The 27,195-nt window shown below is 47.3% G+C and overlaps 1 protein-coding gene across 1 annotated transcript in view; it reads left to right on the top strand.

Annotated features, from left to right (window-relative positions):
• nmbr (neuromedin B receptor) overlaps positions 1–10,033 on the top strand; it is a 112,202-nt gene extending 102,169 nt beyond the window's left edge. Inside the window, exon 3 of the mRNA XM_072513752.1 lies at positions 7,780–10,033. Within this exon, the coding sequence (XP_072369853.1) occupies positions 7,780–8,163 (384 nt within the window). The 3' untranslated portion in view covers positions 8,164–10,033. The remainder of the gene's footprint in view (positions 1–7,779) is intronic.
• Positions 10,034–27,195: the final 17,162 nt, after the last annotated feature.

Below are 27,195 nucleotides of genomic sequence, written 5' to 3'. Positions count from 1 at the left end.
TCAGCCCATCAGCTTCATATTGACTGCTCGCAGAGCAATGCAGTCAGCCCCATTCCCGGATGCGGTCCTGGGAATACTGCAAGTTTATTTCTTGCACCTGCCCATCCAATTTCCTTTTGATGCGCAGGTATCCCAGTGGGTTGTGGAGCTGGAGGCAATTCCAGAGCTAGGGAAAGGGGCAAGGCCACAGAGGGATTGTGTGACTGCACTTCGTAAGCACTTAAACGGCTGCAAAGCATTTTGATACGGAGAGTGGTCATGGAAAACATCATGGGCTGGATTCTCTGGAAACCCAGTGTCATGTTTCCCGCTGTTTGTTGGGGGCGGGATTCTGTCTTCCCCTCCCCATTGAAGCCACCCCATGCTGCTGGGTGATCCCCATCCCCCCAGCCCACTGGACCTCCACCCATGTGACTCCCCAGAGGAATACCTCCAGCACCCTGCTTGGATGTCAGGGGGCAGAGCCAGGGCAGTGCCACTTACTGCTCAGACATGTCGTGTGTGTCGTCCCCCCGTCCCCCCCAGGGACCACACAGTGCACCCCAGGCAGGTACCCTCTGCCTGGTTCATGTTTCTTAAAAACCTGTGGGGAAATTCCAATGTGGGGGGACGATACAGCGGGGTTGGTCACTAATGATATTGAAATGTATTTAAATTAAACCCTGACTTTTCTGGACCTGAGCCAATGATCGGGGTGGAGGGTGGGTGGGTGGTGGGGGGGAGGGGGGGGGGGACGGGGACAAACGCGCTGCGAGATCCCGTCAGCGAGAATCTCGCTTTTAGCCTCTCGTGGGATTTTTGCACCCAATACAAATACGGGCGCCCATTCCCGGCCTTTGTATCCTCCTCATGACTTGCTTTCTGTCTCACCGATAGTTGCCACTTCATCCAAGTCATTAATATGGGCTGTAAATATTTGAATAAATGGTTCAGTGGAACCACTCTTTTAAATGTGCTCATGCAAAATGTTTACTAATTGAAAACATGTTTGATATCCCGCTCTGCCAGCCCTGTGAGCAGCAACACCAATTTCTCACACGCAATTATGCAGATGCTGAGCAGCGATCTCCATTCCTGTAAATGCAGGTTCTGACATGTCAGCCTCTCAAGTCAACACAACTTTCAAACTGCAAAAAAATATGCCTGATCTTTGATGTTCTGTCAATTCACTGTCTTGTCGGCAATCAGCAACAACATTTACCGGTGCTATCAATGGAGTAAAACATCCCAAGGCACCTAGCATTATCCAACTAGTTTTGACACCAAGTTGGATAAGGAAATATTGTGGCTAGGTAATCTGTGGTAAATAGCTCATCTCATGGCTCCACAAAGCAGGTCAACTACCTACACGTGACAAGTCAGGAGTGTGATGGATTGCTCTCCACATGACTGGATGAGGGACAACACCTTCCCAATAAAGCTCTTGTTTATTTTGTATCTTCATAGTTCTTATGGGGCACCTTAGAGGAGAGAGAAAACTGGGGAGACGGAAAGGTTGAGGGAGGGAGCTCCAAATCCGGTTTAGAAATTGTTTGTAGCCAGTGTAATTGTTTTTAATCTTCATTCATCAGGTGTTGCATCCTTGGCTAGAGCAGCATTTGTTGCCCATCCCTAACTCCCTTGGAAAAGGTGGCGGTGAACCTCATCCTTGGTCCGTTGCAGTTCATGTAAGGGCCGGTGCAGATTCGATGGGCCGAATGGCCTCCTTCTGCACTGTAAATTCTATGATTCTATGTGGTGTAGGTGCACCCACAGTGCTGCCAGGGAGGGATTGCCATGAATTTGACCCAGCGACAGTGAAGGAATGGGCGATGTAGTTCCAAGTTAGGATTGTGAGTGGCTTGGAGGGGAAATTCCGGATGTTGGTTTTCCCATGTGTCTGCTGTCCTTGTCTTTCCAGATGGTAGAGGTCGTGGGTTGGAAGGGGCCATTGAAGGAGACTGGCTGAATTCTTTGTAGTGCATTTTATAGATGGCCACCCATGGCTGCCACTTTTCGCTGGTAGTGGGGGGAACGAATGTTTAAGCTGGTGGATAGGTGGGATGCCAATCAAGTGGGCTGCTTTGTCCTGGATGGTGTCGAGCTTCTTTAATGTAGTTGGAGCTGCACTCATCCAGCCAGGGGCTGTTTAGCACAGGGCAAAATCGCTGGCTTTTAAAGCAGACCAAGGCAGGCCAGCAGCACGGTTCGATTCCCATAACAGCCTCCCCGAACAGGCGCCAGAATGTGGCGACTAGGGGCTTTTCACAGTAACTTCATTTGAAGCCTACTTGTGACAATAAGCCATTTTCATTTCATTCCATGCGGAGAGCAATCCATCACACTCCTGACTTGTCCCGTGTAGGTAGTTGACCAGCTTTGCGGAGCCACGAGATGAGCTATTTACCACAGATTATCTAGCCACAAACTTGCTCCTGTAGCCACAGTATTTATGTGGCTCGGGCAGTCCAGTTTCTGGTCAATGGTGACCCTGAGGATATTAATGGTGAGGGATTCGACAGTGATAGCATAATGAATGGAGATTGTTAGATTCTCACTCTTTGGAGAAGGTCTGACGCAGATTATGGTATTTCAAAAGAGAAGTTTGCAGACCATGAAGATACAAAATAAACAAGAGCTTTATTGGGAAGGTGTTGTCACACAGGTTGCCAGTGTAGACTGACTGATAGCCTTCCCAAACTGCCGATGACATCATCAGTATGTCACGTGACTGAACACTTAAAGTGACCTTGTTCCAACTGGGAACAAACATGAATAAGCAACACTTTCGTTCCCCTTTACATCAGAGGTTGATGCAATGAACCACAATATAACGTTAACAATCATAATTTACACGACACGGTAGTGCAGTGGTTAGCACAGCTGCCTACGCCGCTGAGGACCCGGGCTCGATCCCGGCCCCGGGTCACTGTCTGTGTGAAGCACGTTCTTCCCGAGTCTGCGTGGGTTTCACCCCCACAACCCAAAGATGTGCAGGGTAGGTGGATTGGCCACGCTAAATTGCCCCATAATTGGAAAAAAATAATTGGCTACTCTAAATTTTTTTTAAAAAAAGTCATAATTTACATTATGAACAATTAATAAACGCAAGCGTCAATAAGTTAGGCATTTCAGAGAGTGTTGATTTCTGTGTGGTTATCGGCAAACCTCAGGGGCATCATTCTCCGCCGGCGGGAGTCTCCATTTTGCCGGCGCCCGGGGGTTTCCCGACGGCATGGGGCTGCCCCACAATGGTAAACCCCATTGACCGGCCGGTGTTACGGAGACTCCCGCCAGCCGGTCGGGGCAGAAATGTGGCGGGGCAGGTAGGAGAATTTCGCCCCTGGTGTCTGCTTTTTCGTGTTGACTGTAACGGCTGGTGTTTTCGGTTTAGTTTGGGCGTTGTCCATACCAGAGCTGATGTGGTGTTCGCAGGTTGCCTCAGTGCTGAAGTATCCTTGATATCCTCGACTGGGGCACTGTTTTCCAAAGAGTTTCTGGTATTGTCAGGTTCTCAGGGATGTCTAGGTTTCACTTGGCACAGTTTGTTGTGGACGCTTGGTTGATTGTCTTTGGCAAACTAGTTCTAATTGCTAAAAGTCGATCAGTGTGTCTCCTCCACACAACATCATCCCGAGTTTGAATGGTGTAGGAGACCGGCCTTGTCTGTGATAAGATGATGGCAGGTATCCACTTCTCATTGGTGGTGTTGCTCCTTGCCAATACTTCCCGACCTTTCAGAAAAACACGGCGCTTAGCGCTGTTGTCGCGTTGTGAAACCTGGGGCGGGATTCTCTCAGCCCGGAGCCGGGCCGGAGAATCCCTGCGACCGGGTCACGCCGTCCTGACAGGCGATTCTCCGCAGAGCGGAGAATCGGCACCATTGGCCCCGGTGTGTTTGGCGCAGTGCCGGTTGCGGGCCGCTCTCCGCGGCCGGTCCGCCGATTCTCGGCCCGGGATGGGCCGAGTGGCCGCAGTTAAAATGCTGAGTCCTGCCGGCGCCGTCCACACCTGCTCACAGCCGGCGGGAACTCTGCGTGCAAGGGTCGGGTGGTGGCCTGTGGAGGTCATGTTGCAGCTGTACAAAACTCTGGTGCGGCCGCATTTGGAGTATTGCGTGCAATTCTGGTCACCGCATTATAGGAAGGATGTGGAAGCATTGGAAAGTGTTGCAGAGGAGATTTACCAGAATGTTGCCTGGTATGGAGGGAAGATCTTATGAGGAAAGGCTGAGGGACTTGAGGCTGTTTTCGTTAGAGAGAAGGAGGTTAAGAGGTGACTTAATTGAGGCATACAAGGTGATCAGAGGATTGGATAGGGTGGACAGTGAGAGCCTTTTTCCTCGGATGGTGATGTCCAGCACGAGGGGACATAGCTTTAAATTGAGGGGAGATAGATATAAGACAGATGTCAGAGGTAGGTTCTTTACTCAGAGAGTAGTAAGGGCGTGGAATGCCCTGCCTGCAACAGTAGTGGACTCGCCAACACTAAGGGCATTCAAATGGTCATTGGATAGACATATGGACGATAAGGGAATAGTGTAGATGGGCTTTAGAGTGGTTTCACAGGTCGGTGCAACATCGAGGGCCGGAGGGCCTGTACTGCGCTGTAATGTTCTATGTTCTATGCTCTATGTTCTAGTCAGGATCCTGATAAACGTAACTTGCTACTTACGAGCCCATGTCTGAATTTTTAACAGGTTTTGCAGCCTTCGTGCATGGAATCCTGGACTCCCTGACACTCCGAGATGGTAGTAGTGATGAATCCCTGGGATAGAAATGTGCCGTGATGGTGTGGAGCATGGGGAGACGGGGGTTTTATGGCTCGATAGGCTGGGTAACCTTCCACACACGTACCTGTACTGCAATCTTACCATGTGACATTGGAGTGCAGGAAGGCGAGAGGGAGGGGGAGACTTGTAAAAGTTGGACAGCAGCCTGATTCAACAAATGGTAGTAGCAGGTTTGGGAACATGAAGGGTGCAGTCAAAGAACAAAGAACAAAGAAAAGTACAGCACAGGATCAGGCCCTTCGGCCCTCCAAGCCTGGGCCGACCATGCTGCCCGTCTAAACTAAAAGCTTCTACACTTCCGGGCTCCGTATTCCTCTATTCCCATCCTATTCATGTATTTGTCAAGATGCCCCTTAAACGTCACTATCGTCCCTGCTTCCACCATCTCCTCTGCCAGCGAGTTCCAGGCACCCACGACCCCCTGTGTAAAAAACTTACCTCGTACATCTCCTCTAAACCTTGTCCCTCGCACCTTAAACCTATGCCCCCTAGTAATTGACCCCTCTACCCTGGGAAAAAGCCTCTGATTATCCACTCTGTCCATCCCCCTCATAATTTTGTAGACCTCTATCAGATCGCCCCTCAACCTCCGTCGTTCCAGTGAGACAAACCGAGTTTATTCAACCGCTCCTCATAGCTAATGCCCTCCATACCAGGCAACATCCTGGTAAACCTCTTCTGCACCCTCTCTAAAGCCTCCACATCCTTCTGGTAGTGTGGCGACCAGAATTGAACACTATACTCCAAGTGTGGCCTAATTAGGGGGCTAATAGGGGGCTGTTTAGCACAGGGCTAAATCGCTGGCTTTGAAAGCAGACCAAGGCAGCCCAGCAGCACGGTTCGATTCCCGTAACAGCCTCCCCGAACAGGCGCCGGAATGTGGCGACTAGAGGCTTTTCACAGTAACTTCATTTGAAGCCTACTTGTGACAATAAGTGATTTTCATTTCATTTGATTTTCATTTTCAATTAAGGTTCTATACAGCTGCAACATAACTTGCCAATTCTTATACTCAATGCCCCGGCCAATGAAGGCAAGCATGCCGTATGCCTTCTTGACTATCTTCTCCACCTGTGTTGCCCCTTTCAGTGAGCTGTGGACCTGTACACCTAGATCTCTCTGACTGTCAATACTCTTGAGGGTTCTACCATTCACTGTATATTCCCTACCTGCATTAGACCTTCCAAAATGCATTACCTCACATTTGTCCGGATTAAACTCCATCTGCCATCTCTCCTCCCAAGTCTCCAAATGACCTAAATCCTGCTGTATCCTCTGACCGTCCTCATCGCTATCCGCAATTCCACCAACCTTTGTGGCGTCTGCAAATTTACTAATCAGACCAGTTACATTTTCCTCCAAATCATTTATATATACTACGAACAGCAAAGGTCCCAGCACTGATCTCTACAGAACACCACTAGTCACAGCCCTCCAATGAGAAAAGCACCCTTCCATTGCTACTCTCTGCCTTCTATGACCTAGCCAGTTCTGTATCCATCTTGCCAGCTCACCTCTGATCCCGTGTGACTTCACCTTTTGTACCAGTCTGCATTGAGGGACCTTATCAAAGTCCTTACTGAAGTCCATATAGACAACATCCACTGCCCTACCTTCATCAATCATCTTTGTGACCTCTTTGAAAAACAGGCATTGGAGGGGAGTTGATCGAGGAAATGATCTTGTTGGGATGAATAATATTTTTATGATTTCAACATCAGATGACAGAACAAAGCTGGAACAAGCAAACAGAAAAAGACAACAGATTAATAAACTTGCCTGCTGTGTCATAATCCATGAAAGCCACTTCCTTTTAGTGGTTGATTAATTGATGTTTAATGTCTGATATATATGAAATAGATTCATATTCCTCTTGTAGCATTGCTCATGTAACAGTGCATCCTTCAGTTTAAAACTTGTTCATTTGTTCTCTTGTCCACTTAATCATTGACTAATGATAGTATAATCTGGGGGAAACTGTGTTAATTATAATGAAGTTCAAGTAACTTTGGGTTATGATTTTTTGAAAAAAAATTAAATTTAGAGTACCCAATTCATTTTTTTCCAATTAAGAGGCAATTTAGTGTGGCTCATCCTCCTAGCCTGCACACCTTTGGGTTGTGGGGGCGAAACCCACGCAAACATGGGGAGAATGTGCAAGCTCCACATGGACCCAGAATCGAACCGGGGACCTCAGCGCCGTGAGGCAGCAGTGCTAACCCACTACGCCACCGTGCTACCCGTGGTATGCAGTGATGATAATTTGGCTTTCTTACATGAATGGAATATGTGGGTTTTGTTATCCACTACCTTTGGCGATAGAGAGACAACAGGGAATGCTTGAGGTGCACAGTATGTGGGTTAGCTGCGTGGAAAAGACCATTCAGTTGGCCACCTGTGCTTCATTGTAAAGGACTATGATTCTGTACAGAAATGGATTTATCCTTTGGACACTTTGACGGGGGAAATGGTGGTGTAGCAGTAATGTCACTGGACTAGTCACCCAGAGGCCTAATTCTCTGAGTCACGTGTTCAAATCCCACCATGGCCACTGGTGGAATTTAAATTCAATTAATAAATCCGGAATTAAAAGTGAGTCTCAATAATGACACCATCATCAATTATCGCAAAAATTCATCTGGTTTGCAAATGCCCTTTAGGGAAGGAAAGCTTCCAACCTAGTCTGGCCTGGCCGACATCTGACTCCAGACTGACAACGATGCGATTGACTCTTAAATGGCCTCGCAAATGGTTCAGCTGAGCGACAATTATGGATGGGCAGCAAATGGTGACCTTGCACACATTCCATGGATAACTTTGGGAAGCCCATTATCCCTGCTCCCTGCTAAAGTTGAAATGCTTGGAGCTGGAGAAGCCATTTGGGTTGACAGAGAGGGCAAGGGGTGACATAATTGTTGGCATCTCTTGGCGTCATTTGATTCTGCCCACTGATTTCACCTTCCCCTGCGTTACTCTTTCTCTTTCTCTTTCCCTGTTTCTCTTTCCAGATGGAAACCCGGAAACGTCTGGCGAAGATTGTGTTGGTGTTTGTCGGCTTGTTTGCCCTGTGCTGGTTCCCCAACCACGTCCTGTATATGTACCGCTCCTTCCACTATGGTGAGATTGACCCGTCCCTGGGGCACCTCATGGTCACTGTCCTGGGCCGTGTGTTGAGCTTCTCTAACTCCTGCGTGAACCCCTTCGCCTTGTACCTTCTGAGCGAGAGTTTTCGAAGGCATTTCAACAGCCATCTCAGGTGTCAGAGGCGCCAACCCTCAATATCAAACAGCTATTTCCAGAGTACCTCCGCCATGCGCATGACGTCCGTGAGAAGCAGCAACAGGAATACCATCAGCAATGGCCACAGCCTCAAGCAGGAGTCAGTGGCGTGAAGCTTAATTCAGCGGGACATTATCTTTTATTTTGCTTCATCTCGATGTAACCTCATGCTATCTCATCCCCCTCTCCCCATGCCCCCACTCCACTTGACTCTAGTTGCATCTGCACGCCCCAAACACCAGTTGACCTTTCTGCAACAAGAAAGGTTGAGGTGATGCATTGAATCGGCATCCTTAAGACCATAAGGTATAGGAGCAGAATTAGGCCACTCGGCCCATCGAGTCTGCTCTGCCATTCGATTGTGGCTGCTATGTTTCTCATTCCCATTCTCCTGCCTTCTCCCCATAACCCTTGATCCCCTTATTAATCAAGAACCTATCTATCTCTGTCTTAAAGGCATTCAGTGATTTGGCCTCCACAGCCTTCTGCGCCAAAGAGTTCCATAGATTCACCACACTCTGGCTGAATATATTCGTCCTCATCTTTGTTTTAAAGGATCATCTCTTCAGATTGAGATTGTGTCCTCTGGTTCTAGTTTCTCCTACTAGAGGAAACATCCTCTCCACGTCCACTCTATCCAGGCCTCGCAGTATCCTGTAAGTTTCTATAAGACCCCCCTTCATCCTTCTAAACTCCAATGAGTACAGACCCAGACTCCTCAACCGTTCCTCAAACGACAAGCTCTTCATTCCAGGGGCCATTCTTGTGAACCTCCTCTGGACCCCTCCAAGGCCAGCACATCCTTCCTTAGAAACTGGGCCCAAAACTGCTCGCAACATTCCAAAATATTCCCTTTTCACCCATGAACCCTGACAATCTCCCCTTCTCTGCTTGTGAAATGCGTTTGCATGTCCCTTTCCATCACTGTCCATGTCACAGAGATACTCAGAATTCAACTCTCGCTGACATAAAAATGATCAGCCTGTGAGTTTTGTTTGGAGATGAATTTCCTGGCCTGAGCCTGAAATTTTCCTTGCAATAGTTTGAACTTGTGCTCCATTGTGCTGCTGTCACAGTTTGGTTGGAATTAATGGCTTAGCTGCACCGTTTCTCGATTACATGTTCGGTAACGTATGTAGATCAACTATATCCCCTTTAGGCTGTCGTTTTGAAGGGTGGAATAATCTATGCTTCTCTGATCTTTCCTCATAACTGAGTCCTCGGAACTCAGGCAGTAGTCTCCTGACCTTCCCCCGCACCACTTTTCAGGGCTGAATGTCTCTCTTGTGACTTGGTGGCCAAAGACTGATATCGCACCTTTCACAACCTCATAACATTGCTTTACAACGAAGTGTAGTGTAGCCATTGTCGTAACGTCGGACATGCAGCAGTGAATGTGTACACAGCAAGCTCCCACCAACAGCGATGTGACGGTGATGAGACCATCTGTTGTAATGATGTTAGTTGAGGGATCGATGTTGGCCAGGGCACTGAAGAGGTTTCTTCCACTCTTACACAAACATGACAGCGGAATCTTTTAATGGCCACATCAGAGGGCAGAATGGGCCTTGGCTTGATGTGTCGTCAGAAAGACAGCACCTCTGATAGTCGCCGATTGACCCAGTGCTGCACTGGATTGTCCATGTGGATTAAGAGTTTAAGTTCAAGTCATGAGAGTGAACTTTGAACTGAAGATCAATCAGAACCATTATTATCTAAGAGAATAAGAAGGGTCCCTTCTCGAATCTACTCAGTGCGCAATGGAAATTGGTTAATGGATGGATCCCAAATCTTGGTCCTTTAAATGGTGTCATTATGCCACATACTGAGGACATTCGGCCATCGAGTCGATGTTGGCTCACTATAGAACATTCCAGTCAATCCCATTCCTGCCGCTTAATCCTGTAACCTGGATGTTTGTATCCCTAATGTGTTACATGTATAAGAATAAAAACGAGTGCAGTACAATTATCATTCGTTTAATCTGACTTGGACTGTGCTTTTGTTTTGGCAGAGGATACTGAGAGGAGGCAAAGTCTAATAAGGCTTTGTCCCATGAAAGTTCTGGATGTAAATGGGAAAGGAGCTGGATAATGGATACGGAGAGTGGTGGGGTGCAAGAGAAATACTATCATCATTCTGGGAACATAGAACAGAGAACGATACAGCGCAGTACAGGCCCTTCGGTCCACGATGTTGCACCGACATGGGAAGTCAAAAAACAAAAGCCATCTAACCTACACTATGCCATTATCATCCATATGCTTATCCAATAAACTTTTAAATGCCCTCAATGTTGGCGAGTTCACTACTGTTGCAGGTAGGGCATTCCACGGCCTCACCACTCTTTGCGTAAAGAACCTACCTCTGACCTCTGTCCTATATCTATTACCCCTCAGTTTAAGGCTATGTCCCCTCGTGCTAGCCATTTCCATCCGCGGGAGAAGGCTCTCACTGTCCATCTTATCTAACCCCCTGATCATTTTGTATGCCTCTATTAAGTCTCCTCTTAACCTTCTTCTCTCTAACGAAAACAACCTCAAGTCCATCAGCCTTTCCTCATAAGATTTTCCCTCCATACCAGGCAACATTCTGGTAAATCTCCTCTGCACCCGCTCCAAAGCTTCCACGTCCTTCCTATAATGCGGTGACCAGAACTGTACGCAATACTCCAAATGCGGCCGTACCAGGGTTTTGTACAGTTGCAACATGACCTCATGACTCCGGAACTCAATCCCTCTACCAATAAAGGCCAACACTCCATAGGCCTTCTTCACAACCCTATCAACCTGGGTGGCAACTTTCAGGGATCTATGTACATGGACACCTAGATCCCTCTGCTCATCCACACTTCCAAGAAATTTACCATTAGCCAAATAGTCCGCATTCCTGTTATTCCTTCCAAAGTGAATCACCTCACACTTCTCTACATTAAACTCCATTTGCCACCTCTCAGCCCAGCTCTGCAGCTTATCTATGTCCCTCTAACCTGCTACATCCTTCCGCACTGTCGACAACACCAGCGACTTTAGTGTTGTCTGCAAATTTACTCACCCACCCTTCTGCGCCCTCCTCTAGGTCATTGATAAAAATGACAAACAGCAACGGCCCCAGAACAGATCCTTGTGGTACGCCACTTGTAACTGAACTCCATTCTGAACATTTCCCATCAACCACCACCCTCTGTCTTCTTTCAGCTAGCCAATTTCTGATCCACATCTCTAAATCACCCTCAATCCCCAGCCTCCGTATTTTCTGCAATAGCCTACCGTGGGGAACCTTATCAAACGCTTTACTGAAATCCATATACACCACATCAACTGCTCTACCCTCGTCTAACTGTTCAGTCACCTTCTCAAAGAACTCGATAAGGTTTGTGAGGCATGACCTACCCTTCACAAAGCCATGCTGACTATCCCTAATCATATTATTCCTATCTAGATGATTATAAATCTTGTCTCTTATAATCCCCTCCAAGACTTTACCCACAACAGACGTGAGGCTCACTGGTCTATAGTTGCCGGGGTTGTCTCTACTCCCCTTCTTGAACAAAGGGACCACATTTGCTATCCTCCAGTCCTCTGGCACTATTCCTGTAGCCAATGATGACATAAAAATCAAAGCCAAAGGCCCAGCAATCTCTTCCCTGGCTTCCCAGAGAATCCTAGGATAAATCCCATCAGGCCCCGGGGACTTATCTATTTTCAGCCTGTCCAGAATTGCCAACACCTCTTCCCTACGTACGTCAATGCCATCTATTCTAATAGCCTGGGTCTCAGCATTCTCCTCCACAACATTCTCTTTTTCCTGAGTGAATACTGACGAAAAATATTCATTTAGTATCTCGCCTATCTCTTCAGACTCCACACACAACTTCCCATCCCTGTCATTGACTGGCCCTACTCTTACCCTAGTCATTCTTTTATTCCTGACATACCTATAGAAAGCTTTTGGGTTTTCCTTGATCCTACCTGCCAAATACTTCTCATGTCCCCTCCTTGCTCGTCTTAGCTCTCTTTTTAGATCCTTCCTCGCTACCTTGTAACTATCAAGCACCCCAACTGAAACTTCACACCTCATCTTCACATAGGCCTCCTTCTTCCTCTTAACAAGAGATTCCACTTCTTTGGTAAACCACGGTTCCCTCGCTCGACGCCTTCCTCCCTGCCTGACCGGTACGTACTTATCAAGAACACGCAGTAGCTGTTCCTTGAACAAGCTCCACATATCCAGTGTGCCCAACACTTGCAGCCTACTTCTCCAACCTATCCCCCCAAGTCATGTCTAATGGCATCATAATTGCCCTTCCCCCAGCTATAACTCTTGCCCTGCGGGGTATACTTATCCCTTTCCATCATTAACGTAAACGTCACCGAATTGTGGTCACTGTCCCCAAAGTGCTCACCTACCTCCAAATCCAACACCTGGCCTGGTTCATTACCCAAAACCAAATCCAATGTGGCCTCGCCTCTTGTTGGCCTGTCAACATATTGTTTCAGGAAACCCTCCTGCACACATTGTACAAAAAAACGACCCATCTAATGTACTCGAACTATATCTTTTCCAGTCAATATTTGGAAAGTTAAAGTCTCCCACAATAACTACCCTGTTACTTTCGCTCTTATCCAGAATCATCTTCACCATCCTTTCCTCTACATCCCTAGAACTATTTGGAGGCCTATAGAAAACTCCCAACAGGGTGACCTCTCCTTTCCTGTTTCTAACCTCAGCCCATACTACCTCGGAAGAAGAGTCCCCATCTAGCATCCTCTCCGCAACCGTAATACTGTTTTTGACTAGCAGCGCCACACCTCCCCCTCTTTTGCCTCCTTCTCTGAGCTTACTAAAACACCTAAACCCCGGAAACTGCAACAACCATTCCTGTCCCCGCTCTATCCATGTCTCCGAAATAGCCACAACATCGAAGTCCCAGGTACCAACCCATGCTGCCAGTTCCCCTACCTTATTTCGTATACTCCTGGCATTGAAGTAGACACTCTTCAAACCACCTACCTGAACACTGACCCCCTCCTGCGAAGTCAAATCTGTGCTCCTGACCTCTATACTCTCAATCTCTCGTACCCTAAAACTACAATCCAGGTTCCCATGCCCCTGCTGCATTAGTTTAATCCCCCCCAAAGAGCACTAACAAATCTCCCCCCCCAGGATATTTGTGCCCCTCAGGTTCAGATGTAGACCATCCTGTCTGTAGAGGTCCCACCTTCCCCAGAAAGAGCCCCAGTTATCCAGAAATCTGAATCCCTGCCGCCTGCACCATCCCTGTAGCCACGTGTTTAATTGCTCTCTCTCCCTATTCCTCATCTCATTATCATGTGGCACGGGCAACAACCCAGAGATAACAACTCTGTTTGTTCTCGTTCTGAGCTTCCATCCTAGCTCCCTGAAAGCCTGCCTGACATCCTTGTCCCCTTTCCTACCTATGTCGTTAGTGCCAATGTGGACCACGACTTGAAGGGAAGGAGGAGAAGGAGTCAGAGCGGAATTGTTTGAAATAGATTGGATGCAGTGAAGACTTGTCAACCACACTAGCAGGAAAACCCTCATTGTTAAAAAAAATTAAGACGTATTGGAAGTTTGAGTCTGGAAGGATACATTTCTGTAAAGCTGCGATGGAGAGTGAGAAACAGGGAGGATGGAATGGATCCATTGTGTCATCCTTTGTTATTTCTACCTCCAGATTAAGGCACCTACTAAACACATCTCCTCTTGGTCTCCCTTTTCAGCATTTTGAAGAGACCGTTACCTCTGTAATGTCCAGCTCCACTCCTCAGTCTCCTCCCAACACCATCTCCCTTCCCTATGGCATCTTTCCATGCAGGAGCAGGAGATGCAACATCTGTCCCTTTCCCCTCCTCCTCCCATGACCCAAGGTCCCAAACACTCAGTTCCAAGTGAAACAGTGATTTACTTGTAATTCTTTCAATTTAGTATTCTGTATTCACGGTAACGATGTGACCTCCTTCACATTAAGGAGACAAAATGCAGACTGGGGGGCAGCTTTATGGAACATCTCCATTCAGTCCTCAAGCATGAGTATAATTTGGAGAAATGCGAGGTTATCCACTTTGATAACACAAACGAGAAGGCAGGCTACTAACTGAATGGCCATAAATTAGGAGAGGGGAGTGTGCAGCAAGACCTGGGTGTCCTCGTACACCAGTCGCTGAAATGAGCCTGCAGGTAAAGCAGACGATAAAGAAGGCAAATGGTATATTGGTCTTCATAGCGCGAGGATTCGCGTACAGGAGCAACGATGTCTTGTTGCAATTATATTAGTGCCATGGTGAGGCCACACCTGGAATATTGTGTGCAGTTTTTGGATCCTTATCTGAGGGAGGATGTTCTAGTCATGAGGGGAGTGCAGCAAAGGTTTACTAGATTGATATTTGGGGTGGCGGGGCTGACGTATGTGTAGAGATTGAATCGGGAACGATTGTATTTACTGGAATTCAGATGAATGAGGGGGATTTTCATAGAAACCTATACAATTCTAATGGGGCTAGACACGGTAGTTCTTGATGGTTGGTGTGTCCGGACCAGGGGTCACAGTCTGAGGATACGGGGTAGACCATTTAGGACAGAGGTGAGGAGAGATTTCTTCACCCAGAGAGTGGTCGGCCTGTGGAATTCATTACCACGGGAAGAAGTTGAGGCCAAAACATTGCATGTGTTCAAGAAGCAGTTAGATATAGCACTTAGGGCAAAGGGGATCAAAGGATAATAGGATATGGGGGATTAGGCTGTTGAGTTGGATGATCAGCCATGACCATAATGAATGGTGGAGCGGGCTCGAAGGGCCGAATGGCCTCCTCCTGCTCCTATTTTCTATGTTTCTATGACCCCGCGCTTCCTGTTGCTTGTCATTTGAATTCTCCACCTTGCTGCCACTCCGACCTCTCTGTCCTTGACCTGCTACAGTGTTCCAATGAAACTCAACGCAAGCTCAAGGGACAGCACCTCGTTTTTTGACTCAGCCTTCTGGACTCAACACTGAGTCCAACAACTTTAGATCACAACTTCTGCCTTTGTTTTGTTTTATGCTTTGTATTGATGGTTTAATTTTATCTAGTTTCTTTCTTCACTCTTTATTTACTATGCCCATTACCGCTCCGCATGGCTTTTGTACCATCCATATATTTGTCATTTGTTCTCCCCGCCCTCTACTCTACCTCAGACCTCTTCTTTTGTTCTTCCTCCCCTCCCCTTTTTCACTTGCTCAACACAAATTACATTTCTATCATGTGCCAGTTCGGAGGAAGGGTCATCGACCTGAAACGTTTGACTCTGTTCCTCTCTGCAGATACAGCCTGCCCCGCTGAACATTTCCAGCATTTTCTGTTTTTATTTTATAAACCGCTATTTTGCTATATGTGGGAGCTTGCTGTCTGTGTATTGGTGGCTGTGTTTCCTGTCTTGTAACAGCAATTACATTTTCTAAAGTATTTAAGTGGCTGTAAATTGCTTTAGGATTCACTGATGATGTGAAAGGCTTCTTTCTATTCCTTTTTCACAATGATACCCATAGCCCTTTTAAGGTGATAAACTGCATCTCTTAAAGTGCGGTGGCGTTATTAAGGCTGATTAGCTGCCATCTATGTGATAATGAGATGACTGCGCACGCAGTGGGAGAGCTTGAGCAGATTTGCACAGTTTCGGAGTGAGAAACCTTTGGAATCTATCAGCAGCACAATTGGAGAGAGCTGTGTCAAAGTTGGTGCTTATGAATTTAATTCCCCATTGCCTCAAGTAATGTAGATCAGGCAGTAAGCTCTGTTGTCAAAGGTCTTCATGAACTCTCAGACATAAAGGTCTTTGGCTGTATCAAACCACTGGGACCCCTGAGGTGATGTGAACAAGCGAAGGCCAATATAACAAGTTCAAATATTACTAGCCTATCAGAAATTAACTTTACAGTTCAAATGAAACCAAATTGAGCAAATTAAGGAATTGTAAGAGGGCTGCAAATTCTGTTTGTACCCCCCTTCAATGTATGCTATTTTCCTATCAGCCCCATATTCATTTATAACTGAGAGGCTCCAGAAATTCACATTTAGGAAATAAAACTGATAGTCTGTAATCCTGCACCTACTTGTTATTTTGCTGAGCACTGTTCCTCAGTACGAATGGCAGCATGGTGGCACAGTGGTTAGCACTGCAGCCTCACAGCGTCAGGGAACTGGGTTCGATTCTGACCTTGGGTGACTGGCTGTGTGGAGTTTGCACTTCCTTCCCATGTCTGTGTGGGTTTCCTCCGGGTGCCCCGGTTTCTTCTCACAGTCCAAAGATGTGCAGGTTAGGAGGACTGGCCATGCAAAATTGCTCCTTAGTGTCCAAAGGTTTTGTGGGGTTACGGGGATGGAGACTGGGGGGGGTGGGGGGGGGGGAGTGGGACTGGGTAGGGTTCTCCTTCGGGTCGTCGGTGCAGACCTGATGGGCGAAATAGCCTCTTTCTGCACTGTAGGGAATCTATGAAAACCACAAAGAAGGGACGTACGAGCGGCACGGTAGCACAGTGGTTAGCACTGTTGCTTCACAGCACCAGGGTCCCAGGTTCGATCCCGGCTTGGGTCACTGTCTGTGCGGAGTCTGCACGTTCTCCCCGTGTCTGCGTGGGTTTCCTCCGGGTGCTCCGGTTTCCTCCCACAAGTCCCGAAAGACGGGTGAATTGGACATTCTGAATTCTCCCTCTGTGTACCTGAACAGGAGCCAGAGTGTGGCGACTAGGGGATTTTCACGGTAACCTCATTGCAGTGATAATGTAAGCTGACTTGTGACACGAATAAAGATTATTATTATTACTTGCATTTATATCACACAACCTCAGAATGACCCGGCAGCCCCATTGCCATTGAATTGTAGTCACCGTTGTATTGTACGAAACATGGCAGCCATCCATCGCACAGCAGGATCTCACAAGCAGCAAATTGAGTAAATGATTGTTTTCAGTGTTTTTCCAATGACGTTGGTTGCGGTATAAATATCTTCCAGGAAACTGGAGAAGACAGCCCTGGTCTTCTTCAACAAGTGACATGGGATCTGTAAAATTATAGTCGAAAAATTGAGACAGCAAATAATAGTTATTTATTCAATAAATAAATGGTCATGAATAACATATTTGCACCACAGCAGTTTACAAATGAAATTGATATATCTTTTTTGTTTCCGTGACAATTTGTCTTAATTAACTCTTACTCATTAAAATTCTGACTGTTCAATCAGAAGAAGTAACAAATTTCAAATGTGCTGATGACTCATTTTAATTCCAGACAGTAGTAAGCATTTACAGTTCCAATGTGATTTAAAAAGATTAATGTGATGTGCACTTGGTCACCTGTGTCTGTTCCGCATGTAGAAAAGAACAATGACTATCACAGATTGGAATTATTCCATGAAGTTTTCTGCTCCATATTTCCCTGCCCTTGCAGAATTACAATTCGGATTGATTTGAGTTTTGTGCAAATTTCATAATGTGAGATTGCGGATCAAAACCGATCCAATGAAATGCAAATGGCAGGATAGGCTACAAGGGCCTGGGTTGGCCTATTCCTGATTCTAACGCTACCACTGATTGCGCTCACCCTGCCACAGATACAAGTGACCGAGTGGAAGGTGAAAGACTGACTGATCCTCCCATTGTGCTGACTCCATATACGAGGAGTCAGTTGTTTGCAAAGAAACATGTTCATCGCACAGAAAAGGACAACCCTATCGCCCTCTCGTACAAACGCTGCCCGCAGACTCGATCATCGTGTTCACCTTCCCACTTACTCCAAGGGTGGGACTTTCTGGCCATTCCCGCTGGCGGGACCTATCCAGTCCTGCTGACAGCAAACCCCTGCCGCGGGTTCCCTGATGGTGAAGGGTTCGAACAATGGGAAACCCCCATTGCCAGAAGTGAGATCAGGAAAGCCTGAAGCCGGCCAATGACGGGTCTCATCCTCCACCACGAAATATGCTGCCGGGTACGGGCTACAAATACTGGCCCAGCCAGTGATACCCACATCCCAAGAAGGAAGAACCCCCCCCCCTCCCAGTTATTTTGAGTCAGCTGTGTCATGTTGCCATTCCACTGCAGTACTGCGGGAGGGCTGCTCTATTGAGGTGCCGTCTTCCGGATGAAACATTAAACCACGGCTCTAACTGTACCCTCCGGCTGAATTTAAAGGATCCCAAAGCCCTAGTCAAAACCAAGTCATTTATCCCTCAACCAACATCAACGAAACCTCATTAATTGGTCATCTAACACGTGGCTTGCTGTGTACATATTGGCTGCTGTATTTCTTAAATACTGACAGTGACCACACTTCGAAAGGTACTTCTTTGTTTTATAAACGGTGCTGGTACATCCTGAAGTTGTGAGTGGTGCTACATAAATGTAATTCCTTCTCTGCTTCGTTTTGGGTCCATTTTTCAGTGAGGAATTTCACAACCAAATTCAAACAGAATCATTGTTATTTCCATTGAACCCAGTTCACATTAATTAAATTAATTGCTGTGTCACCTGAAAATTCCAAAGGCTCGATTTAACAGGCCCATTATCCACTGGCACAAAACCCACCATGGCGGCTAAATATCACAAGGTCAAAAGTGAGATCTCGGTTTGCGATCGTCCCCGCCCCTCAATATGATGCGATCAGATTCACATAGGAACACTGGAACATAGGAATTGGGAGCAGAAGTGGGCAATTCAGCGCTTCGCGCCTGCTCCACCATTCAATCAGATCATGGCCGACCACTTCCAGGTCTCAAATCCACCTCCTTACTTGTTCCCCATTTCCCTTTATCCTGTTTTTAATTTAACTCCTTCTTGAAACCATTTAATGACTCAGATTCCACCGTACTACGGGCAGTGAGTTCCACAAATTCACCACCCTCTTCAAGAAGTAGTTCCTCCTCATCTCAGTTTTAAATCTACCGCCTCTCAACCTTTATCCATTACTTCTTGTTCTAGATTGCCGCACAAGGGTCATTTGGTCTTTGTTTACTTTATCAATCCCTTTTAGTATTTTATACACCTCGATCAGATCCCCTCGCATCCTTCTAAACTCCCGAAAGAGTGTGAAGCACCGTGTCCAGATACATGCCCCCACTATATCCCCGTAACCCAGAACCCAACCTAACCATTTTGGACACGAAGGGGCAATTTATCATGGCTAATGAAGTGTGTAAATTCAAAGGAGCTGAGTGGTCCGGGTGTGGGAAAGGTAGCCCCCATCACAGTCGTGCTGATAGTAAATGGCCGGCCACTAAAAATGAGGTGGACACGGAGGCATCAGCTGCTGTTATGAACGAACGTACCTACACCGCGGTCTTAGAAAGAAAGAGATACACCCCTAAAATTGCTGAATGCTACAGCAAAATTTACCACATATACCGGAGAGGTTATAAAGGTAGTAGGAACAATGATAACCCTGTGAGTTACTGATAGCAGTAGCACAGTTTCCACTGATGGTGGTGTCAGGCAAGGGACCGAGCTTGATGGGACTTGATTGGCTCTGGGAGATAAAATTAAGCTGGCTGGAGAACTTTAAGATTAAAGAAGGGGCCTGAGTGAGTCTTAATGATGGAGCAAGAAGTATTCCAAGAAGAATTTGGAAAGATTAAAGGATTACAAGTTAGGATCGATGTAGATCCGAACACTACACCAAGGTTTTTAGGGCAAGGCCCGTGCCTTATGCGTTAGTGGAAAAAGTTGAATTAGAATTGCGGTGATTGGAAGATCTGGGCTTCAGCAAACTGTATAATTTGCTGAGTGGGCAGCACCCATCGTACCAGTTTGTAAACCCGACAAGATAATCAGAATTTGTGCAGATCGTAAGTTAACGGTGATTCAAGCTGTGGAGTGGACTTGTACCCCATACCCAAAATAGCGGACCTATGCAAAGTTAGCTGGGGGTCTGACATATACTAATTTGGACACAAGCCTCGCCGACCAACAATTGGAACTATATGAGACGACGAGAACTTATGTCACAAAGGACTGTGTCAATATACACGCTTACCCTTTGGGGTTTCGTCAGCTTGTACCATCTTCCAGTGGATTATAGAGAGTTTTCTGCAAAGGTAGCCCAAAGGTATTGTTTACTGAGAAGATGTCCTGATTCGAGGGTCCACTGAGGAGGTTCCAGGAAGCAGGAGTGGGCCTGAAGGGAGAAAAGTGCACCTTTCAGGCGAATGAGGTGGTTTATCTTGGATACAGGGCAGATGCTCAAGAGCCGCACCAAATGGAGATAAAGTGAGAGCCATTAAAGAAGCACCAACCCCGAAGAACATATCTGAGCTCCGGTCTTTCCTGGGAATGGTTAACTGCTACAGATGGTTCCTCCCTCACCTATCAACGTTGCGAGCTCTGTTACATGTGTTGTTGAAGAAGTGCCAAAAATGGAACTGGAAGAATCCACAAAAAGAAGCTTTCAGCCCAGTGAAGCAAGTGCTTCAATCTTCAAGTTTTTTAGTACATTTTTATTCAAAGAAAAATATAATGCTTACATGTGATGTGCCACCGTATGGAGTTGGGGCTGTATTACCTCATGTAATGGAAGATGGGTCCGAGAGACCCATTAGATATGTATCAAAAACTTTACCTGATGCGGAACCAGAATGTTCACAGACAGAAAAGAAAGGCTTGGCCATTGTCATGGAAATTATAATAAAGACAAATTCTTCCAGGCTTCGATTCAGGAAATTTATTTGACACAAGTATTTGCGGAGAGGCCCACAGTCTGGCTGCATAGCCATTCCACAGTGCTCTGAATTATACAGTTAAAAACCATTATATTTATTGTGTGAAATAAACAACTTTATAGAGATAAACCGTGGGAACAAATGCAAGCGGAAATACGAATGTTTTGCCCTTGGTTTAAAAACAACTCGAGTTTGCATTTTGTTGTCCTTCGGACGAACAACTTGTTATCATAATAAGGCCGAGTACAAAATACTAAGCAGTATTTTGTTTACATTGCCTGACGTACTTATTTTAGCTCAAAAGCAGTGTTAACATATGGACAATATTCCCAGCATGCTTCTAAGTGGGCAACTCATTAATTTCCCTTCCACAGTTATCATTTATGGCATTAAGAAATTTCACCAATGTGTATACAGCCGCCACTTCACCATTATTGCAGATCATAAGCTGCGTTTAGGACTTTTCAAGGAAGACCAGGCTGTCCCCCGAATATTTACGTCCCCAATTCAGCGGTGGGCGTTGTTCCTAATAGCCTATGAGTGTACTTTCGAGCCTCACCCAGCATCTCACACATCCAATGCAGATACCTCAAATCACCTTCCATTACCTGAAAGAACACCAACCCCCAGCATTGCATGAGATTGTGATGGCCTCAACTTTATGGATTCCCTGTCCGTCACAGCACAGCAAGTCAAATACTGGATGAACGGGGATCCTTTGTTGTCAAAGATCAAGTCCATGATATTGCCTGGTTGGCAAAATGGGAAAGCTTCTGAAGAGATGAAGTCTTATCAGCTCTGCAAGGAGGAGCTTAAGTGCGAGGATGGTGTCATCCTTTGGGGATCGAGAGCGGTCATCCCAAAACCAGGAAGACAGTTGATCCTAGAAGAGTGACATAGTTTCCATCCGGGCGTATCAAAGATGAAAATGTTAGCGAGGAGCTATGTCTGGTGGCCTGGAATTGATGCAGGCATAGAACAGATGGCATACCAGTGCCAACTACAAAACAAATTACTTGTTGCTGCCCTCTTACATCCTTGGAAATGGCCAGGTCGGCCATGGCTGAGAGTCCACCTTGATTACGTTGGTCCATATATGGACACAATGACAATGTTGCTGGTGGATGCCCATTCAAAATGAATCGAGGTTTTCAAAATCAGGTCCAAAATGTGCCACGTTCCACTCGAGAAGTTGCAACCCATAGGGAACTCAAGGTTCACGAGATTGATTCCAGAGTTGAGTTTAGGCCTATACTTTCTAGAGTTTAGACGAATGGGAAACCTCCAATTGAGGGTTTTTTCGATGACAAAATGCATTGGCAAAGTAGATGTAGAGCGGATGCTTCCTCTTGTGGGGTAATCTAGAACGAGGGGGTCATAGTTTTAGGATAAAGGGTAGCAGATTTAAAACAGAGATGAGGAGAAATTGCTTCTCTCAAAGAGTTGTGAATCTGTGGAATTCACTACCCCATAGTGTGATGGGTGCCGGGACAGTGAGTAAATTTAAGGAGGTGATAGACAGATTTTTAATGAGTAACGAGTTGAAGGGTTATGGAAAATGGGCAGGAAAGTGGCGATGAGGCCGAGATGAGATCAGCCATGATCATGTTGAAAAGCGGAGGAGACTCGAGGGGCTGAATTGTCGACTTCTGCTCCTAGATCTTAGTTCTTATGGTGTGCCAGAGGTGTTAGTTTCAAGCAATGGCACAGTGTTTACTGCTGCCGAGTTCCAATGATTGATGGACTTCAATAGAACCTAGAACATTACAGTGCAGTACAGGCCCTTCGGCCCTCGATGTTGCGCCGACCTGTGAAACCACTCTAAAGCCCATCTACACTATTCCCTTATTGTCCATATGTCTATCCAATGACCATTTGAATGTCCTTAGTGTTGGTGAGTCCACTACTGTTGCAGGCAGGGCATTCCACGCCCTTACTACTCTCTGAGTAAAGAACCTACCTCTGACATCTGTCCGATATCTATCTCCCCTCAATTTAAAGCTATGTCCCTCATGCTCGACATCACCATCCGAGGAAAAAGGCTCCCACTGTCCACCCTATCCAATCCTCTGATCATCTTGTATGCCTCAATTAAGTCACCTCTTAACCTTTTCTCTAACAAAAACAGCCTCAAGTCCCTCAGTCTTTCCCCATAAGATCTTCCCTCCATACCAGGCAACATTCTGGCACACCTTCGACAGGATAAAGAAGGAGATGCAACAGTTAGATTTGCGAGATACAGAAGCAAGGTTAGCGATGTACACTGGTGAACCGTTAGCCATTGCGGGAACTACAATCATCCTGATAGATTACGGGCAACAGGCTGTCCGACCTCGTTAATCATAGTCAAAGGGCACAACCCCAGCCTGCAAGGCCGCGATTGGCCAAAGCGCCTATACCTGAACTGGCAGCAGGTTTTCCAAGTGGGAGCCAGGGGGCTGTATGAAGGGTGAGGGAAATACCCTGAGGTTTTCCAGCCCGGACTGGGGAAAATAAAAGGGCAATGACAGAAGTCCAGGTAGAGTCAGCTGCACAACTGTGGTAGTTTAGTGCTCGCCTAATCCCTTATGCCCGTTGAGGCTGAACTGAGCTGGCTCGAAAGCTTTGGGATCATTAAACCAGTCTGCTTCACCGACTGGGCGGCGCCGGTGGTCCGGTGCTCAAACCAGGTCAGACGGTCAGACTGTGTGGGGATTATAAGACGGTCAACAGGGGCCTCCCAACTGGAGTGTTACCTGATGCCCCACGTTAAGGATCTATACGCAAAACTGGACACTCATTTACGAAGCTCGATATTAGCCACGTGTACTTGCAGTTAGAATTGGACTCTGCCTCACATCGCAACGTCACTATAAGCACACATAGAGGCCAGATTACCCATTGGAGGATTGCCACAGTGGCAGTATATCTGGATGACATGTTAGTCACAGGGGCAACAGAACAGGAACATTTAAGTAATCTGGATGAGGTTCTCCGTTGTTTCTCCACCTGCGGAGAGAAAAATGCGTGTTCCACGCCAGGGACGCAATGTCCCTGGGCTAGTGATTGGACGGTGAGGGATTACACCCAGTCACGGAGAAAGTACGGGCAGATCAGCAAGCCCCTACAGCTGAAAACACCACAAAGCTGCGGTCTTTGTTGGGATTGGTGAATTATAAAGGAAAAAAGAACAAAGAAATGTACAGCACAGGAACAGGCCCTTCGGCCCTCCAAGCCTGTGCCGACCATGCTGCCCATCTAAACTAAAATCTTCCACACTTCCTGGGTCCGTATCCCTCTATTCCCATCCTATTCATGTATTTGTCAAGATGCCCCTTAAATGTCACTCTCGTCCCAGCTTCCACCACCTCCTCCGGCAGCGAGTTCCAGGCACCCACTACCCTCTGTGGAAAGTTCATTCCCGGCTTCCATGTTAGCCTTACCCCCACACACCTCCTCTCGGAAAAGAACCAGGAATGGGTGTGGAAAAAGCAACAGGAAGAAGCATTGACAGAAGGACAAAAACAATGGACTTCCTCGGGCTTGTTAACGCATTACCATCCCTCAAAACAACTAATAGTCACATAGGCCGCGTCCCCGTACAGCATTGGCGACGTTTTATCACACCGCATGGAAGATGGCAGTGAGAGGCCGATCGCTTTTGCCTCCGAGACACTGCCTGTGGCCACGCACAATTATGCGCAAATTGAGAAAGAGGGTCTGGCAGTTGTGTGCAGCGTGTAGAAATTCCAGCAGTATGCGTACAGTCGATGATCCGTGATTATCACAGACCACAAACCGCTGCTGGGTCTTTTCAAAGAAGACAAAATGATTCCGCCCATCGCCTCCGCTAGGATACAGCATTGGGCTCTCCTGCTGGCCGCCTAGGAGTACTCATTTCAATACCACCCAGGTACCCAGATCGCCAACGCGGATGCGTCAAGCCGACGCGCCCTCCTTCTCCTCCCAGACTGATGAGGTAGTGGCCACCCTCAACTTTATGGATTCATTTCCTGTTACAAGATCCCAAATCCATGTGTAGACACAGGCTGACCCGGTCCTTTCGAACATTCGACACATAGCCCTGTTTGGGGGTCAGCGTAGAAGATTGCCTGACGAGTTGCGGGTATTCTCAACGAAAATAGTCGGGTTCAGTGTGGAAGGCGGCATCCTTTTGTGGGGGACGGGTGTTGTCTTCCCGGGTAAGGGCCAAGACCTGATCTTCAGGGGCCTGCACAATGGGCACCCGGGGAATCCAAAATGAAAATGCTCCCCCCCCCCAGCTGTGTTTGGTGGCCAGGCTTGGACGCAGACACAGAAAGGGTAGACAAGCAGTGTGGCGTTTGTTGGGAACAACAGAAGCTTCGACCTTCAATCATGGGAAGGGCTGGAGTGGCCGTGGTGCGATCAGACGCCAACTTTGCCAGCCCCTTTCAAGGTTCGATGTTCATTCTCCTGATAGATGCCCACTCTAAGTGGTTAGAAGTCCACAGAATGTCGTCGCCCACCTCAAAGAGAAATTGTGCCTGTCCTTCAGCACACACGGCGTCCCAGAGGTGTTAGTCACTGACAATGGAACATCCTTCACCAGTGTGGAACTCAAGGGGTTCACGAAGACAAATGGGGTCAAGCACATCCGTACGGCACCATATCATCCGGCTTCCAACAGGCTGGTGGAAAGGACAGTGCAGACATTCAAACGAGGCTGAATAAGCAAACCTCGGGGTCAATGGACACGTGACCGGCGATATTCTTGTTCTGCTATCGGGCCTCTCCGCATGCTGCGACCGGGGTAGCACGGCTGAATTACTGAAGGCCGAAGGCTTCGAACCAGTCCAAGTCCGTATCCCCCTGATATTGGCAGGAAGGTACGCCACAGCAAGGAGCAGCGAGGGCAATGCCCTGTTAGAAGAAAGCGGCTCAGACTGTTTGCACCAGGTGACGCAGTTTATGTTCGGAACTTTGCAGGCGGCTCCTAGTGGATCTCAGGAACTATCGTCCGCCATACAGGGCCGGTATCTGTTCAAACTCAGGCACAGGGTCGGTCATGAAAAAAATCACGTCGACCACAGGGCCAGGCGACCAGTCTTACGAAAGATTCCTCGGGTGAGGAAAATGACAGTCAAAACAAATCCGATTCCAGTAGGGACGAGAGCATTTTCCCCAGAGGGTCAAGACGCTGAAATGAGAGAGGTCGTAGATACGGATTCGGACATGGAGACGCAGGCGTCGGATGTCTCTGACAGGGAGCAAGCAGTACAGCAGCCTCAGGGAGTGCATCCACCACGACATTCCGAACGGAAGCGGCCTTCGCCATCCAGATGTGCGCTGCCTGATCCAGCCGCGCAGGAAGCACAGCCAGGGGCGGAGAGAGCCCAACACCCTCCTACCGGTGGTCGGAAGAATCTTCGGACTTTCGGGGGGGGGGGGGGGGGGCGGGGGGGTGATCTACGGGGTTGGAGCAATCAGTCTCCCTGTGAGTGTCGCCGAATACGAACTCCCCTGCTAAGGACACGTTTGTGGTCGACTAAATAGTGATAACATCATGAAAGAATCTGAGTAAATGACGTTTTGAAATAAACTGTTATAATTCATTGTGCATACCGACTGGTAGTCGCCAATCCTTCCTTCACTACCAGCATTTAAAAGCAGAAATCAACAAATTGATTTTTACTGTTGAGTTGAAGGAAAAATCACCTCTGGGGAAACACCAATTAGCTTGTGCAGAGGATATCGAGGTCCTGAGAGTGGGCGCAGAGAAGATTTTGGAACCAGGGATGTAGAGGAGCAATTGCTCCATTCAGCGGGTTGCTAAGTTCCGGAATCCACTATCTGAAGCAATGATGAAATCAAAAGCTTTGACGAAGCAACTGGACATCACAGATAATCACAGAATGGTTACAGCACAGAAGGCGACGGTTTGCCTCATGCGTCTGCATCGGATCTCTACATGAGTAACTCACTCGCTGCCACTCGCCATCTTTTCAAATAATTATCAAATTCCCTCATGAATGCTTCGTTCAAACTGCATTCCAGATCCTAACCACTCGCTGTGTAAATCTGCCTCCACCACACTTTCCGACAGTACATTCCAGATCCTAACTACTCGCTGTGTGAATCTGCCCCCACCACACTCTCAGACAGTGCATTCCAGATCCTAACCACTCGCTGTGTGAATCGGTCTCCATCATACTCTCAGACAGTGCATTCCAGATCCTACCCACTCACTGTGTGCATCTGTCTCCACCACACTCTCAGACAGTACATTCCAGATCCTAACCACTCGCTGTGTGAATCTGCCTCCACCACTCTCTCAGACAGTACATTCCAGATCCTAACCACTCGCTGTGTCAATCCGCTTCCACCACACTCTCAGACAGTACATTCTTGATCTTATCCACTCGCTGTGTGAATCTATCTCCACTGCACTCTCAGACAGTGCATTCCAGATCCTAATTGCT

This window comes from Scyliorhinus torazame, chromosome 1 (genome assembly GCF_047496885.1).
Source record: "Scyliorhinus torazame isolate Kashiwa2021f chromosome 1, sScyTor2.1, whole genome shotgun sequence".
In the NCBI taxonomy this organism is placed as follows: domain Eukaryota; kingdom Metazoa; phylum Chordata; class Chondrichthyes; order Carcharhiniformes; family Scyliorhinidae; genus Scyliorhinus; species Scyliorhinus torazame.
Note: the sequence above shows the minus strand (reverse complement) of the source record. Positions and strands in the feature narration are given on the sequence as shown.